The 17,486-nt window shown below is 48.0% G+C and overlaps 1 protein-coding gene across 2 annotated transcripts in view; it reads left to right on the forward strand.

The window, feature by feature from the left end:
- ARHGAP22 (Rho GTPase activating protein 22) overlaps positions 1-17,486 on the forward strand; it is a 40,429-nt gene that overhangs the window by 4,407 nt on the left and 18,536 nt on the right. The window contains exons 2-4 of one of the 2 annotated variants that reach the window (XM_083505460.1): positions 1,262-1,461; positions 3,886-3,973; positions 13,273-13,401. In XM_083505460.1, the coding sequence (XP_083361586.1) occupies positions 1,262-1,461; positions 3,886-3,973; positions 13,273-13,401 (417 nt within the window). Of the gene's footprint in view, positions 1-1,261; positions 1,462-3,885; positions 3,974-13,272; positions 13,402-15,856; positions 16,196-17,486 lie in introns of those variants that run through there. The other variant, XM_083505461.1, reaches the window with a different exon arrangement.

Below are 17,486 nucleotides of genomic sequence, written 5' to 3' on the forward strand. Positions count from 1 at the left end.
ACGAGCAGCGTGGAGTGTGTGTGTGGCTTTTGGGGGCTTTCCCCGCTTGCCTCTCCCCCCCCCCCGCATTCGCTCCATAAGACGCACACACATTTCCCCTTACTTTTTAGGAGGGAAAAGTGCGTCTTATGGAGCGAAAAATACAGTAGGTGCCTCGGCTTATATTCGGGTCGGCTTATACTCGAGTATATACGGTATGTTCACATGTGGTGGGGGTGTAAATATGTACATTTTTTTTCTGGCGAAGGGTGTTAACAGAAATCATTGGGTTAAAGCTGACCGAAAGTCCAGAGGTAACATTATTACCAATTTACGATGGGGTGGAAGGTTCGCAGGCTATGAAGGACTTGCTCACAGATTTATGGACAGCTGCGCGAATTATGATAGCTAGGAAGTGGAAGGGGCAAGCAGAATATAAAATGGAAGAATGGTATAAAGAGGTGTGGGGTATAGCTATTAATGATAAACCAATATGTGCCATTAAGGGAACACACAGGAGAAATGATTTTGAGGAGATATAGAAGGTGTTTGTAGCATTTGTGCTGTTAAAACGGAAAGGGCTCCAACCATCGCAAGAGATGTTGAAATGTTGGGAGGTAGGACAGTAACAATGGAATGGTCTCGGTGGTGGGGTGCACAGTTTTACAGTCATACCTCGGGTTACAGATGCTTCAGGTTGCGTTTTTTCAGCTTACGGACCGCCAAAACCCAGAAGTACCAGAATGGGTTACTTCCGGGGTTTGGCAGTCGCACATGCGCAGAAGCGCTAAATCGCCTTTGCACATGCGCAGAAGCACTGAATCACCACCTGTGCAGGTGTGCCGCTGCAAGTTCTGGATGCTGCGAGTTGCAGACATGCATCCCGCATGGATCACGTTTGCAACCCGAGCATCCACTGTATTCTTATTTATTTATGATTATTACTTTGTCAAAATATAATCATAATCATAGAAAAGAAAATTAATCCAATTTTTTAAAAAGTCTGTCAAGAAAAGGAGGGCTTATATAGCCATGAGGAATCCAGGAGGCTTGGGGTAGGTATGGGGGGACCCTGCCTGTCAGATAAGGTGGGTACCCCATCAATCAATCGATTGATTGATTGATTGATTGATTGATTGAGAGATTGCTGGCGTTAAAGTTTGGAGCACACTCTTGTAGATATTCTGCCTTTGTCTTCCTTTGTGAATGATTTTTTTTGGGGGGGGAAGAAAAAAGAAAATAAAAAGTGGATTTCTCCCACCCCCCACTCTCTTTTACTTAGACCGCTCCAAGAGCCTGGTGATGGGGGAACCTCCTGGGCTGCCCTGCCGGCCTCCCTCCCCCTGCCGACAAGAGCCGGTGCTGAAACGTGGCTGGCTGAAGAAGCAGAGAAGCATCATGAAGAACTGGCAGCAGCGCTGGTTCGTCCTTCGTGGCGACCAGCTCCTGTACTATAAGAACGAGGATGAGGTCAAGCCACAGGTAAAGTGCCTCTGGGCTGGAATTGAAAAACAGTAACCAGCAATCTGGTGGGTCTCTTGTCTGTGGTTGTGTGCCTGTGTTCTGCTTTAACTGTCTACATATAGGGTCTTCTCTTGCACATCTGGCTGTGTCTGTTCTGTCCAAAGGCTTCTTTGGCGATCACTCGTAGCCAAGTAAGATTGTCTTCCAAAACAGGATTTTAGCAGTGAGTCCATAAGTGACTGTGGAGGCCAATTCTGAATCCACAGGTCCTTCCACAGTGTGGGCATAGGTTTCCGGGCTGGGGGTTGATCACTGTGAGGGTTTGCCAAGCGTGCCTTTCTCTTAGCACATTTCTCCCTTTCATCCTGAGTTCAAGTGTCTTCAAAGCCCATGACACCTTTAGTAAAGGCTGTTCTCCAATTGAAGCGCTCGCAGTCCAGTGTTTCCCAGTTGTCGGTGTTTATACTACTTTTTCTTTTAGATTTGCCTTGAGAGAGTCTTTAAACCTCTTTTGTTGACCACCAGCATTACGTTTTCTATTTCTGAGTTCGGAATAGAGTAGTTGCTTTGGAAGACAATCACCATGCATCCGCACAACATGACCAGTCCAACGAAGTTGATGTTGAGGAATCATTGCTTCAACAGAGGCATAACGTTGGCAGCACACATGTTGTGGACAAAGGGCCAACAATGGGCACTAGGACTGGGCAATATATCAATATATAGTCCAAAACCAGTTTGTAGTCCATATTGTGGTATCAGTTTTATAATTTTTGACCTGGCAAAAATCATGATGTATGTGTGTGCCGTGCAAAAATCACGATGAAGGGAAAACCGTGAAGCCAGCCAACGCCTCTACATATCTCCTTATTTCAGACACCGTGATATATGGGTACATCACAATGTTTAAGGTAAAGGTAAAGGGACCCCTGACCATTAGGTCCAGTCGTGGCCGACTCTGGGGTTGCGGCACTCATCTCGCTTTATTGGCCAAGGGAGCAGGCGTACAGCTTCCGGTTCATGTGGCCAGCATGACTAAGCCGCTTCTGGCGAACCAGAGCAGCGCACGGAAACACCGTTTACCTTCTCGCCGGAGCAGTACTTATTTATCTACTTGCACTGGTGTGCTTTCAAACTGCTAGGTTGGCAGGAGCAGGGACCGAGCAACGGAAGCTCACCCCATCGCAGGATTCGAACCGCTGACCTTCTGATCAGCAAGTCCTAGGCTCTGTGGTTTAACCCACAACGCCACCCACGTCCCTAACCACAATGTTTAGCTGGTGATATATCACAATGTTGAAAAACCAGATATCGCCCAGCCCTAATGCAGAAACCGTGACCCTTGTACACTTTCACAGCCTGGTTGTGGACACAGCCCAGTTTCAGCACTCAAGGATGAAAGACAGTGACCTGACTATGCAGGGTGAAATCTCTACCTGTATGTCCAGCTCACTGTGAAACAGGTGAAGTGCTGGTTAGCTGTGAGGGGAAGATTGTGGCTTAAGGAGTGAGCTGGAAGCTGGAATTAGAGACCTGGTGGGCCAAATTTGGTCCAAGGGGCAGAGGTTCCCCATGCCTGCTATATAGGAGATAATACACTTGGCATCAGCTCACCAAGTAAGTGTTATTATCTTCAAGCAGATACATCCTATATTGGCAGCAGGAGGGAAGAGACAGGGCCGGCCCACCCATGAGGCAAGATAAGGCAGTTGCCTCAGGGTGACAGGCCCTGGGTAGCTGGGAGATGCAGTAGATCTGCCTTCAGGGCTTGTCAGCCACCACCTTCTCCTCTTCTGTGTGCATACCCTCCAACATTTATCCAATGAAAATAGGGATGTCCCATTTATTATTATTATTATTATTATTATTATTATTATTATTATTATTATTATTATTATTTTGTTTATATCCCACCCATCTGACTGGGTTGCCCCAGCCCCTCTGGGTGGCTTCCAACATATATAAAAACATAATAAAACATTTAAAAACTTTTCTGCCGTAGCTGCCTTCATTTAGTTAGTTATCTCCTTGGCTTGGGGAGTTCATAACTCCATGCTCTCCAACATTTCTCTGATGGAAATAGGGACATCCTAAGGAAAAGCGGGATATTCCAGGAAACCGGGATGGCGTCTGTAAATACAGGACTGATCCTGGAAAATAGGGACACTTGGAGGGCAGCTTTTGGATATATGGGGAGCTGAAAGACCCTCTTTCTGCATGCTGTTTACCAGGCATAGACAAACTCCGGCCCTCCAGATGTTTTGGAACTACAATTCCCATCATCCCTAGCTAACAGGACCAGTGGTCAGGGATGATGGGAACTGTAGTCCCAAAACATCTGGAGGGCTGGAGTTTGCCTATGCTTGCTGTTTACCTTCCACGTTTACATTTCAAATGTCTACTTCCCTTCTGTTCCCTGACTTTTCTCTCTGCCAATTTCAGGGGTTCGTCCCTTTGCAAGGCAATCAGGTGAATGAAGTGGTCCCCAATCCTGAGGAGCCAGGGAAGTACCTCTTTGAAATTTCTGCAGGTAGGCCTGCCTTTCGGTCTCCTTTGTCTCGATCGTATGGTTCCGATTTGATGAGCGGAGCAGGGAAGTGGTGTAACTCCATGGTGGGGCATTTTAATTTTTAATTCTGATAGGAAATGCTCTGCAGGGGTTGAGGGGACAAAAAAAACCGGGGACTAAGGAAGGTCAAGGACATGGGCGGCGCTGTGGGTTAAACCACAGAGCCTAGGGCTTGACGATCAGAAGGTTGGCGGGTTGAATCCCTGTGGCAGGGTGAGCTCCCGTTGCTCGATCCCAGGTCCTGCCAACCTAGCAGTTCGAAAGCACCTCAAAGTGCAAGTAGATAAATAGGTACCACACCAGCGGGAAGGTAAACGGCGTTTCCGTGCGCTGCTCTGCTTCGCCAGAAGCAGCTTAGTCATGCTGGCCACATGACCCAGAAGCTGTACGCCGGCTCCCTCAGCCAGTAAAGCAAGATGAGCGCCGCAACCCCAGAGTCGGTCACAATTGGACCTAATGGTCAGGGGTCCCTTTACCTCTAAGGAAGGTCAGTTGCGAGGGAGGGAGAAATGCCCCTCTTCTCATCTGAGAAATGTTAAGAGGGTATGAGATGCTTTAGAGGGACGCGGGTGGCGCTGTGGTCTAAACCATTGAGCTTGGGCTTGCTGATCAGAAGGTCAGCGGTTCGAATCCCCACAACAGGGGTGAGCTCCCGTTGCTCTGTCCCAGCCCCTGCCAACCTAGCAGTTCGAGAGCATGTCAGTGCAAGTAGATAAATAGGTACCATTGTGGCGGGAAGGTAAACAGTGTTTCCGTGCACTCTGGTTTCTGTCACAGTGTTCCGTTGCACCAGAAGCGGTTTAGTCATGCTGGCCACAGGACCCAGAAAGCTGTCTGAGGACAAACGCCTGCTCCCTCAGTCTGAAAGCAAGATGAGCACCACAACCCCATAGTCGCTTTTGACTGGACTTAACTGTCCAGGGGTCCTTTACCTTTACCTATGAGATGTTTTAGACTACACCTTCCATCAGCCTGAGCCTGTTGTAGTTCAAAATACCCAGGAGACACCAAATTGACAATGGCTGTCTTAAACATTGTTCCTGTTTTTGCTCGGATTCCTCTTGCCATGATTATCTTAGGCCTACACCCTGGAGGAAGTTGCTGTTTTGGAGCTACTCTTTAGCTGTCAGCAGGTTTCGAACAACAACTGTTGCACTTGTTTTGATTCCCAATACCAGCATGCTCTCTGCAAGATGAGTCTGAGGACTCAGCTACCTTAGTCAAAATGCAGTGTTATACAGCACCAGACGGCTGAACTCACAACTCAATGATACTTTCAATTACAACAGTTTTTTTGCAGAGTGTTTTTTAATAGCTTCGTAGATCTAGCCACACATGCACATCCATACAGGTTCGTGCGAGAGTCAGTATGGCTATGCTTAAGCTAAGTATGTTATGTACTGAAGTTCTCACCCTGGGCCAGCAGGGGGATACTGTAGATGGTTATGCAAATAAGGGATCTAAAGTGACATTCAGTGATTGGATAGTTTTAGAAAATTGTTACAGTTACATTGTACTGGAGCTCTATATAAGCAGGCTGACTGAACCCTTCAGTTCAGTGCTGTTCTGGCCTGTGAATAAACAAGAGCTGTTTGAAGAATCACTGTGTCGTCTGATATGCTCACCCACAACTTAACAAAGTATATGCAGTGGTACCTCGGGTTAAGTACTTAATCCGTTCCGGAGGTCTGTTGTTAACCTGAAACTGTTCTTAACCTGAAGCACCACTTTAGCTAATGGGGCCTCTTGCTGCCGCCATGCCACCGGAGCACGATTTCTGTTCTCATCCTGAAGCAAAGTTCTTAACCTGAAGCACTATTTCTGGGTTAGTGGAGTCTGTAACCTGAAGCGTATGTAACCTGAGGTACCACTGTAAAAGCAAGGACCGGAAGCCAAAATTGTGACAGCAGGGACAACAAGCAAGTTAACAAACCATGCAGGAATAAGCCAGAGTTTAGGAAGACCATGGAGTTCAAGCAAGGATCAGCTGGAACTCAAAAGCCCTGTGTACTCCTGTCTGCCCCAAAGGCTCCAATAACCAGTCAGTTCATGCAGTTACTTCACTGAGAAAGCCGCTACCTGAACATTGGTGGTTCACCACATGGGGGAACTGAGCACATAGCTATAGTCCAAGACAGCACTTTGATACCAGAATGTCCTCCATGTTTGAAAATGTTACATACAGTGGTACCTTGGTTCTCAAACTTAATCCATTCCGGAAGTCCGTTCCAAAACCAAGGCGTTCTAGAACCAAGGCGCGCTTTCCCATAGAAAGTAATGCAAAATGGATTAATCCGTTCCAGATTTTTAAAAAACAACCCCTAAAACGGCACTTTAATGTGGATTTTACTATCTAACAAGACCATTGATCCATAAAATGAAAGCGATAAACAATGTACTGCAGTCCCACAATCAATCAATCAGCAGCTGAACTGGGTTCAACACAGTCACAAAAACAAAACCAAAAGAGCCACAACAACGCAAAATAAATAGCAAAAACAGACAGACCTCAGCGTAGCACTCAAAACGGAAGCGTAATTCTCAAAACGGAGCAGATTCTGCTTCCAAAAAAAGTTCGCAACCGGAACACTTACTTCTGGGTTTGCAGTGTTTGGGTTCCAAGTTGTTTGAGTATCAAGGCGTTTGAGAACCAAGGTAATTATCTCATAGCTGACCACAGAACTGCAGGGCTTTCTATTCTTATTACAAAAAGGAGCCTGTGTTTAGAGGCTTGCCTCCACGCCTGGGTGCCCCTAAATGCAATTTTTTATCACCCTGTTAGATAGGTGTGGTTGTGGTTGTTGTTTTAGTGTTTCTTTTTCAGGAATATAGTGAGGTATTTTGAGCGGCAGTCGCCTAGCATTTTGCAGCTGTGGCCCTCCTCACAGGTAAAGGTAAAGAGACCCCTGACCATTAGGTCTAGTCGTGACCAACTCTGGGGTTGCGGCGCTCATCTAGCTTTATTGGCCAAGGGAGCCGGCATACAGCTTCTGGGTCATGTGGCCAGCATGACTAAGCCACTTCTGGCGAACCAGAGCAGTGAACGGAAATGCCGTTTACCTTCCCACTGGAGCGGTACCTATTTATCTACTTACACCTTGACGTGCTTTTGAACTGCTAGGTTGGCAGGAGCAGGGACCGAGCAATGGGAGCTCACCCCGTCGCGGGAATTCGAACCGCCGACCGTTTGATCAGCAAGTCCTAGGCTCTGTGGTTTAACCCACAGCGCCACCCGCGTCCCTCACAGTTACCAGCTGCCAAATCTCACTGGGGCAAATGGATTTACTTGGAAGCAAGCTTTGAGCTGAGTTCAACCTTAATAAAGATGACAACTGCCAGCAATTAGCCCTTACTACTTTTCCGTGAGCATAAAGTTGGACCACCACCTCCCCCTTATCCCTTTCCTCACAGGCCTGTTTGCATGGTGTGCAAGAGAAACAGACAATATTTTCAAGGTTTTTTGTTTTTTTAAGAGATGTGCTGAGCTCTGTTGGAGCATTCTCATGCCGCTCCCATTACTGAACAGGCTCCGTGATCACATTTGCATCGCACAGTAATTTGCTTCCATTATTCTCCTGCTTGAGCTCCCGAGAGTTTAATTGACTCAAGTGAGCTGTGGCTTACTTGACAGCGCGAGCCCCGGGGCGTCATCAGGGATAATTGGGGGGTGTAAGTTCCGGGGTACTTACTTGTGCACATGATATAGTGTTCCACTCACGGCGGCAGCGACCAAATGATTACCGTGGAGCTGCCATTAAATGCTTCAATTACTAGCTAACATTTGCACCAGTTAATTAACTGCACTGGCAAATAAGCTTGACTTGGCTTCCTGAATTAGGTAACAACCACCAATGTTCGCTGCAGCCCAAGTACTGTAACAATATAGAGTTCTTCTGAATGGGTGCAGGGTTTTGGTTTTTTTATGGCATCAGTGCTCAGCATACATGCAAAGCTTTTTGCACTGCCCACGCAACCTCATCGTGGGCATCAAAATGCTAGCTCATTCCACACAAACACCCTTTAATCCAGATTTTCCTTCTCTGGTGAATTTTTTTTAAAAACCCAACCTATTGCCAGAAACCTTTTGACAGCATTATTCACTTCCCCGCAAAGCACCTCAACTCTGTCCCCATTTGCCCCTGCTGTCATTTACATGTGATAAGGAGGGCTTGGGGGCTGGAGAGGGGAAGACAGTTACGTGGCGAGTCCCCCCCCCCCCGTTGGAAATAATGACACATGACACAATTATTATGGTTAATGGGCTAAAAAAGGCCATGACTTTATTGGTTACAGGTGATGAGCGGTATTGGCTTAGGCATTGGTCCTAAACGACTATATCAGACTTCAGCCCATCCGCTTGAAGTCCGGGAAGGGTTAACCACCAGTAGGGGGAGTCCTGCTGATGCACATCAACTAGGAACTCCCCCGGGGTCACCGCTCGGGAGCGTGCCTTAGGCCCTCACCTCCCCAGGCTTTGGACAGGGCCACGCCCCCCGGAATCCATTAACAGACTACCCTTCAATATGTGGGGCAGGTAATGACGCTACCTCCCCCTTTCCATCTACAGAACAATATCAATGCCTAACTGCCATTACCAAGAAAGTTGTGACGATTTGCTACAAGGTAGGTGTAAGTAGGGACCATTTGCTACGAGGTAGGGACGCGGGTGGCACTGTGGGTTAAACCACAGAGCCTAGGACTTGACGATCAGAAGGTCAGCAGTTTGAATCCCCGCGACGGGGTGAGCTCCCGTTGCTCGGTCCCTGCTCCTGCCAACCTAGCAGTTCGAAAGCACGTCAAAGTGCAAGTAGATAAATAGGTACCACTCCGGTGGGAAGGTAAATGGCATTTCCGTGAGCAGCTCTGGTTTGCCAGAAGCGGCTTAGTCATGCTGGCCACATGACCCAGAAGCTGTACCCCGGCTCCCTCGGCCAATAAAGCGAGATAAGCGGCGCAACCCCAGAGTTGGTCACAACTGGACCTAATCGTCAGGGGTCCCTTTACCTTTACCTTTAGGTGGAAACTAAGTGGCTGGTGCCAATTTGCCAAGTGGAAAAATTCCTACCAGGTCCCTCAACGGCGACCAACCAAGGTCCATAGCAAGGTCAAGGAACGGAAACCTTATAGGGTGGGAAGGTGGGGGAAAACAGGAACAGCAAAGAGGGAGATCCCCGGCTGCGTCCTGCCTTTATAGGGCAGGCCACGCCCCCTGAACCAGCCGATTGGCCTGCCAGGGGGTGACGCAGCTGGGAATCCCCCCAATCACACGAGGGCTGGCCTTCACCCACCGCGCGCGTGGTGGGGCCGTGAAGCCCACAACCCCACCTCCTCCATAAGGTGGAAGTGGCTTTGGTGTCATAGAATCGTATAGCTGGAAGGGACCCCAAGGGTTATCTAGTCCAATCCTCTACATTGCAAGAATCTTTTGCCCAATGTATGGTTCAAACCCACAACCCTGAGATTCAGAGTCCCGTGCTCTACTGACTGAGCTACCTCAAACATCTTTGCAGTTTCTCTTGATACCATGTCAAGACAAGGGATGGACTTAGCCCCATGTCTGGAAGTTCTGAGGCTTAGTGCTAATCCCAGATTTCAGATGAGGCAAAGCCAGAGGTTGACTCAGTCACTGTTGAATGGAAGTCTTTTTGCACATGCCCAGATGCACCCATGCAAAGCAAGATGGATCGCAATGAATGAATGGTTAAATACCCAGCGGAACACTCATTGTTCTCCTCCTGGACTTCGCCTTCCACGGACCAGCCTACTCTTGAGACAAGTTTCCCCGCTAGAAGCAGAGGGGGCAGTTCCAAAATAGGATAGATTGAGCTCAGCTTTTCTGCCAACCACTCTCAGTTGTTGCTGCTGGCCTTACAGGGCAGTAAGTAAGAAGAAAAGGATAGGCAGAGAATGTTTATGGAGCAGGGCATATGGGAATGAGCCCAGTCAGTAAGGGGTTAACAGGAGAAGTGCTTTTTCTGTTTCCCTATCTCTTCAGGGGCAATGAGAAAGTATCCTTCTGCTTGCACTTTCCCCCTCACTTCCCCGAAAGGAAAAGAGCTCAACGAGAGCTGGAATTTCCAGAAGAGCTCTCTTAGGAGTCAGGTCCCCGTAGATACAAGCCTGATGAAAATTCGCAGGCACTCAAAATGTCCCTGCCTCCTGCAGAAATGAAAAGCATCTGTCCTCAAGCTTGGAATATACTAAAGTAGTGACATCCCAGTGTGCACATCCTCACACCTTCCTATCAAATTCTTGTCTGCCTAAGGAGAGAAAGCCTTTTTTTACAATGTCTTATAAAGGTGTGTCAGCGTGCAAGCAGGCCATATAAGTGCCCTACATATATCTTCAAAGATATTTGCATGTTGTTTTTGTTATTACTTTAGTGGATTGCCAGGACCCGCCTGGTTAAAATGCTATTTTAGCATGGGTTAAAACAGGCAGCCCTAAGTAGTAAGTAGGGACGTGGGTGGCGCTGTGGGTTAAACCACAGAGCCTAAGACTTGCTTATCATAAGGTCAGCAGTTCGAATCTCCATGACGGGGTGAGCTCCCATTGCTCGGTCCCTGCTCCTGCCAACCTAGCAGTTCGAAAGCATGTCAAAGTGCAAGTAGATAAATAGGTTCCGCTCCGGCAGGAAGGTAAACGGCGTTTCCGTGCACTGCTCTGGTTCGCCAGAAGCGGCTTAGTCATGCTGGTCACATGAGCCGGAAGCTGTACGCCAGCTCCCTCGGCCAGTAAAGCGAGATGAGCGCCGCAACCCCAGAGTCGGCCACGACTGGACCTAATGGTCAGGGTTCCCTTTACCTTTAAGTAGTAAGTGCAATCAGGTGTTGCTCATAGACACTCTAGCTTTTTAATCCTGGCTAATCAATCCATTTCAGCATGGGAAGACTAGGAAGAATTTTGTCAGCTGTGCAGAGTAGAATAACAATACAAGTTTGGGGTTTGCTTTGTTGTCTTGTTCAAAGCTGGCTCAACATTTCGCACAGGGAGGCAATGGTCTCTCTGGCAGGAGATGCTGGGGAGCAGAAGTGGCAGCTCCCCCCCCCCTTTTCCCAAGTACCCCAACCATTCCCCTCTGTTGGAGATCAGAGCTTTGAGTGCATAGGCCATTTACCCCCTAAACTAGCCTGCCCTCAGGGGCACGAGAAGAAGCCATCCTATTGCCAGTGTTGAGTAAGATTTGACACCCCCCATTGTCCCAAACCCCTGGCTTACCTGGCAGCAAATTAGTGTGCCAAGTTCAAAATCCGAGGGTTGATCCACACAAGCAAAGTCCAAAGGTCAGGAAAGGTTCAGGGTCAATCCAAGTCTGAAGTCCAGCAGTCAGGATACAGTCCAGAGTCAACCCCAAAGCACAGTCCCATGGAGGTCGAGGAGCATCCAAGACAAGGTCCGTCAACATGGGCAATCAAGCAGACGTACTGAGCACGCTCATTGCAGCTTCTGGGCTTGATGAGGCAGGTGACCCTCACCTGTTCTAAGCCTACTCCAGCTGAGGAATCACACACCTCCTCCCAGAACTAGCAAGCTTCATCTGGCCAGCTTTGTCTCCAGCAATACAGTGTCTTGAACCAGCCCTAGCCTTGCTATGCTTACTTCCTGAAGTATTTTGGGGCAGCAGGGGTTGGGGGGAATGCGGAGATAATGTGACGATCAGCCCCTAGAACACAAATCTCTCCTGTCAGGAATTCGCTGGAGCTCTTTTCCACTGTGAATGTAGATGGATATTTCCAAACATATGCCGAGCTGCCATGCTTCTAAGATTAAGGAAGGATATTAGGCCTTTATTTATTTATTTATTTATTTAGACATCTTCAATGAAAGTTCAAAAAATACATAATTATATGTGCACTAAACATGGCGAGGCATCAATAAAAGAGAAAAAAGGAGGAGGGAGAAACAGCACCCGTGTATAAGGGAAAATAAAAGGGGACGGATGGACCCAAAACTGTATACTTTACAAAGTTGTTCTTGTACTTCACCAGATCTTAACCAACTACAGTATTTGTAAGAATTACAGTACAGTGGTACCTCTAGATGCGAACAGGATCCGTTCTGGAGCCCCGTTCGCATCTAGAAGCAAACGTAACCAGTGTCTGCGCGTCTGTGAGCGCAGGTCACATTTCGGTGTTTCTGTGCATGTGCGTGATGTCATTTTGAGCGTCTGCGCATGCGCAAGTGGCAAAACCCGGAAGTAACGTTACTTCTGGGTTGCCCGGGAGCGCAACTCGAACACGCTCATCTTGAAGCACATTCAACCCGAGGTATGGCTGTATTACAGTATTTGTAAAAATGGATTCATAGAATCATAGAATCATAGAGTTGGAAGAGACCACAAGGGCCATCGAGTCCAACCCCCTGCCAAGCAGGAAACACCATCAGAGCACTCCTGACATATGGTTGTCAAGCCTCTGCTTAAAGACCTCCAAAGTAGGAGACTCCACCACACTCCTTGGCAGCAAATTCCACTGTCGAACAGCTCTTACTGTCAGGAAGTTCTTCCTAATGTTTAGGTGGAATCTTCTTTCTTGTAGTTTGGATCCATTGCTCCGTGTCCGCTTCTCTGGAGCAGCAGAAAACAACATTTCTCCCTCCTCTATGTGACATCCTTTTATATATTTGAACATGGCTATCATATCACCCCTTACCCTCCTCTTCTCCAGGCTAAACATGCCCAGCTCCCTTAGCCGTTCCTCATAAGGCATCGTTTCCAGGCCTTTGACCATTTTGGTTGCCCTCCTCTGGACACGTTCCAGTTTGTCAGTGTCCTTCTTGAATTGTGGTGCCCAGAACTGGACACAGTACTCCAGGTGAGGTCTGACCAGAGCAGAATACAGTGGCACTATTACTTCCCTTGATCTAGATGCTATACTCCTATTGATGCAGCCCAGAATTGCATTGGCTTTTTTAGCTGCCGCGTCAATATCATTGAATTTGTCCATGGCAAGTCTGCATTTATATGCAAGTTGCTCATACATTGCAAGTTTGTATAAATCTTCAATCCAATCATAGAAGGGAGCCGCATTTTTATTTTTCCAATTCATCAGTATCAGTCTTTTTGCTATGGTAAGGGTGCGGAGCGTCCATTCATAGTCCTTTTGTAAGGTTCCATGTGCTGGATATATAATTCAAGAGTTTTGAGCTTGACATTAATCACTATATATCAAATGAAGCACTATATACCAGTATTTATACCAGGGAAGAGTAGAAGTTACGTTCTGTATGCAGATGGTAACGGAAGTGTGTCTTCTTTCCAGGTGGCACAGCAGGTCGGGATAAGGTGCCCATCCACCATGAAGCCTTCTTGTTCATGGCTAGCTCCCAGAATGATATGGAAAATTGGGTGAAAGCTATACGGCGGGTAATATGGACACCATTCACTGGAGGTATGATTCACAGCTCCTATTCACAAAACCTAAATCCCTTTCTCTCAAGGTAATGTAGCAAATTGGTCTGAAGCTCAGCATCAAAAAAACTAAGATCATGGCCACTGGTCCCATCACCTTCTGGCAAATAGAAGGGGAAGGAATGGAGGCAGTGAAAGATTTTACTTTCTTCGGCTCCATGACCACTGCAGATGGTGACAGCAGCCACGAAATTATAAGACGCCTGCTTCTTGGGAGGAAAGCGATGACAAACCTAGACAGCTTCTTAAAAAGCACCTTGCCAACAAAGGTCCGTATAGTAAAAGCTATGGTTTTCCCAGTAGCGATGTATGGAAGTGACTGCTGGACCATAAAGAAGGCTGATCGCCAAAGAATTGATGCTTTTGAATTATGGTGCTGGAGGAGACTCTTGAGAGTCCCGTGGACTGCAAGAAGATCAAACCTCTCCATTCTTAAAGAAAGCAGCCCTGAGTGCTCACTGGAAGGGCAGATCGTGAAGCTGAGGCTCCAGTACTTTGGCCACCTCATGAGAAGAGAAGACTCCCTGGAAAAGACCCTGATGGTGGGAAAGATGGAGGGCACAAGGAGAAGGGGACGACAGAGGACGAGATGGTTGGACAGTGTTCTCGAAGCTACCAGCATGAGTTTGACCAAACTGCAGGAGGCAGTGGAAGACAGGAGTGCCTGGCGTGCTCTGGTCCATGGGGTCACAAAGAGTTGACTAAACAACAACAAAATGTAGCAAATGGTTATGCAGGGAACACCTCCAACCAACACGTGGCCTCCAACCAAGTCCAAAGGTTCTGTGTTTTGTTGTTCCCATTCTTGGGAAAGTTCATGAAAAGAGCAGGTCTATCGTGGTGGCCTGTGCTCTTGGTTTGGCTTGCAGAGCTCTCCTAAAGTTCATTTCTCTAAGAGGTTGATACAGTTGGTGTTCACAGCTTTGAGGTGGCAAAAGCCTTATCACTCGCTTTATTCCGACCACACCTGGAGTCCTGCATCCATTTCTGGCCACCACAATTTAAGGAGGATATTGACAAGCTGGAAGGTGTGTGCCCAGGGGTGACCAAGATGATAAATGGTCAGGAAACCAAGCCTTATGAGGAATAGTTGAGGGAGTTGGGTATGTTTAGACTAAAAAAGAGGACACTGAAGGGAGATACGATAGCCATCTTCAAATATCTAAAGGGTTGTCACATGGAGGATGGAGAAAACTTGTTTTCTCCTGCTCGGGAGGGTAGAACCTGGACCAATGACTTCAAGTTACAAGAAAGGAGATTTCAACTAAACACCAGGAAGAACTTTCTGGTAGTAAGATCTGTCTGACAGTGGAATGAACTTAGAAGGTGGTGGACTCTTCTTCCTTGGGGACTTTTAAGCAGAGGTTGGATGGCCATCTGTCAGGGATGCTTCAGCTGATATTCCTGCATTGAAGGGGGGTTGGACTAGATGACCCCTGGGATCCCTTCGAACTCTACACTTAGTGCTCTCCAAACGTTTTGAACTACAGATCCCATTATGCCTGCCCATTGGCCATGTTAGATGGAGCTGATGGTAGTTGCAGTCCAAAATATCTGGAGGGCACCAGTTTGGGAAAGGCCGGATTAGGAAATCTAGGTGCTTACAGTAACTTGCATGGTGAAACTTGCCTTTTCAATCCAGTGGAGTTCTACCCAGTCAAACCTTTGATACTTTCAGCAACCAGGTGGTTGTGCCTAGTTCTGCTTGATATTTCTGAGCCTCTGAGGCCATGAAGAAACTTTGAGTCAATTTGTGCTTCTCTACATGACCGAGAAGGGACGCGGGTGGTGCTAGGGATGCGGGTGGCATTGTGGGTTAAACCACAGAGCCTAGAACTTGCCGATCAGAAGGTCGGCGGTTCGAATCCCCACGAAGGGGTGAGCTCCTGTTGCTCGGTCCCAGTTCCTGCCAACCTAGCAGTTTGAAAGCACGTCAAAGTGCAAGTAGATAAATAGGTACTGCTCCAGTGGGAAAGTAAACGGCGTTTCCGTGCGCTGCTCTGGCTCAACAGAAGTGGTTTAGTCATGCTGGCCACATGACCCGGAAGCTGGATGCCGGCTCCCTCAGCCAATAAAGCGAGATGAGTGCCGCAACCCCAGAGTCAGACGCGACTGGACCTAATGGTCAGGGGTCCCTTTACCTTTACATGACCGAGAAGAACCCTCTGTTGACGGAAGGCATTAAGGTGATGCCTAGTAGGCAGCAGTGCTCAGGCAGCCCAGGAATGTTTCACTGGACGGGACAGACAGCATGGCATGATGCCGACTGCACGCTTCTGGAAGTCATCAAGAAGATCTCTGATAAGACCCTGAATTTCATACTCAGCCCACGGGGGAGACATTTGTTAAAACCTGTGACCCAGACTGAGTTGCTGTTTACCTTGGCTGCAACTGGGAGGAGTGCTGAGAGTGGGCAAGACCCTACCTGCCTTGCCTCCCTTGCCGCTGCATTGGAAGCTAGCGAGCTCCCCGTTTTCATTGGATATTTCAAATGCTTTAGCAACAAGTCATAATTAATGCCGAGCGAGTCGTGGCGCTGAGGCCAGATGGGCTGCCGCGATTTAATCCTCTGCAGCCGGAGGGGAGCTGTGCGGCTGCTCTCCGTGTTGCAGCCGAGGCCTTGTGGGCAACAGGGGCTGCAGGGGGACTCAGAATGTGTCTAATGCCTGGAGTCAAGACCTTCCTCCTCTGCCGCTCCTGCGCCATCACGTTGCCAGACTTCTGCTGGATGTTGGGGAGCTGCCATGCACCCAAGTGCTGCGCCACAACCAGAGGTAAGGTGCAGGGGGAAAGCCGCAGTCGTTTCTCAGATGGCAAAGCTTGCAAGGTCAGGCGGGGGCTCAGAGCTTCTGCTGAAGGCTTGCCTTCGCTTGTCGGACTAAAAACTCCCTTCAATGGAGAATCGAGGGCCAGCATTTTGTACTTGCGGCGCAAACTCACGAGTGAAGGATGGCTGCAGGGCAACGGCGATGTAGGAATCTCCAGCTCTGCAGTGATCTTGGCCATCAAACCTGGATGAATTCCATGGGTCTTTCTGGGCCTTATTTCTCAAACTCTATTTACTCCTGCAGATGTGGGTAGCGCTGTGGGTTAAACCACAGAGCCTAGGACTTGCTGATCAGAAGGTCGGCGGTTCGAATCCCTGTGACGGGGTGAGCTCCCGTTGCTCGGTCCCAGCTCCTGCTAACCTAGCAGTTCGAAAGCACGTCAAAGTGCAAGTAGATAAGTGCAAGTAGATAAATAGGTACCGCTCCAGCGGGAAGGTAAACGGTTAGTCATGCTGGCCACATGACCCGGAAGTTGTATGCCGGCTGCCTTGGCCAGTAAAGCGAGATGAGTGCCACAACCCCAGAGTCGGTCACAACTGGACCTAATGGTCAGGGGTCCCTTTACCTTTACTATTTACTCCTGCACTGCAAGGAGGTTGGACTAGATGACCCTAAGGGTCCCTTCCAACTCCACAATTTTATGATTCTAAGCCATTGATCATCAGGCCACCAATAAAGGGTTGTTGTGTTTTTTCCCATCGGACTGTAAGGTTTGGATGAAAGTGCAGGTTCTGCCTGTATGCACATGTTGTGCTGGCTGGTTTTGCTATCAGGATGCCGATACGGTTGTGTTTACATGTGACCTGTATTCAGCAGCGCAGCTGAGCCTTAAAGCTTGCCCATTCATCCTGTCACACGCACACAGGAAAGTGTCCCAGTGTAACCAACACACACAAAGAAATATAGAAAGCGAAGAAGTGAGAGCTTGCTGAAATGAGCATAAATACACAAATCGTCCATTTGATAAGATATTGAGCAGCTTTACACACACACACAAGCCAACACAGGAGAATTTGCCTAGATTAACTATTTACATTTGTATCAATTGAAAATGTGCTTTCATGAAAGTGCAAATGTGTTACTTTCTGCACTTTGGGGGCTTGCCGTTGGGCGACTGGCAAACCAGAAAGTGCATGATGACTTTGTCTCCCTGAACATGTGTGAACCAGAAGCTCTCGCAAGGAATGCAATCCTACCATCTGGGCAGATGGATGAAACCAACCAACGAATGTATTTT

This window comes from Podarcis liolepis (assembly GCF_965112155.1).
Source record: "Podarcis liolepis genome assembly, chromosome: 5".
NCBI classification, from domain to species: Eukaryota; Metazoa; Chordata; class Lepidosauria; order Squamata; family Lacertidae; genus Podarcis; species Podarcis liolepis.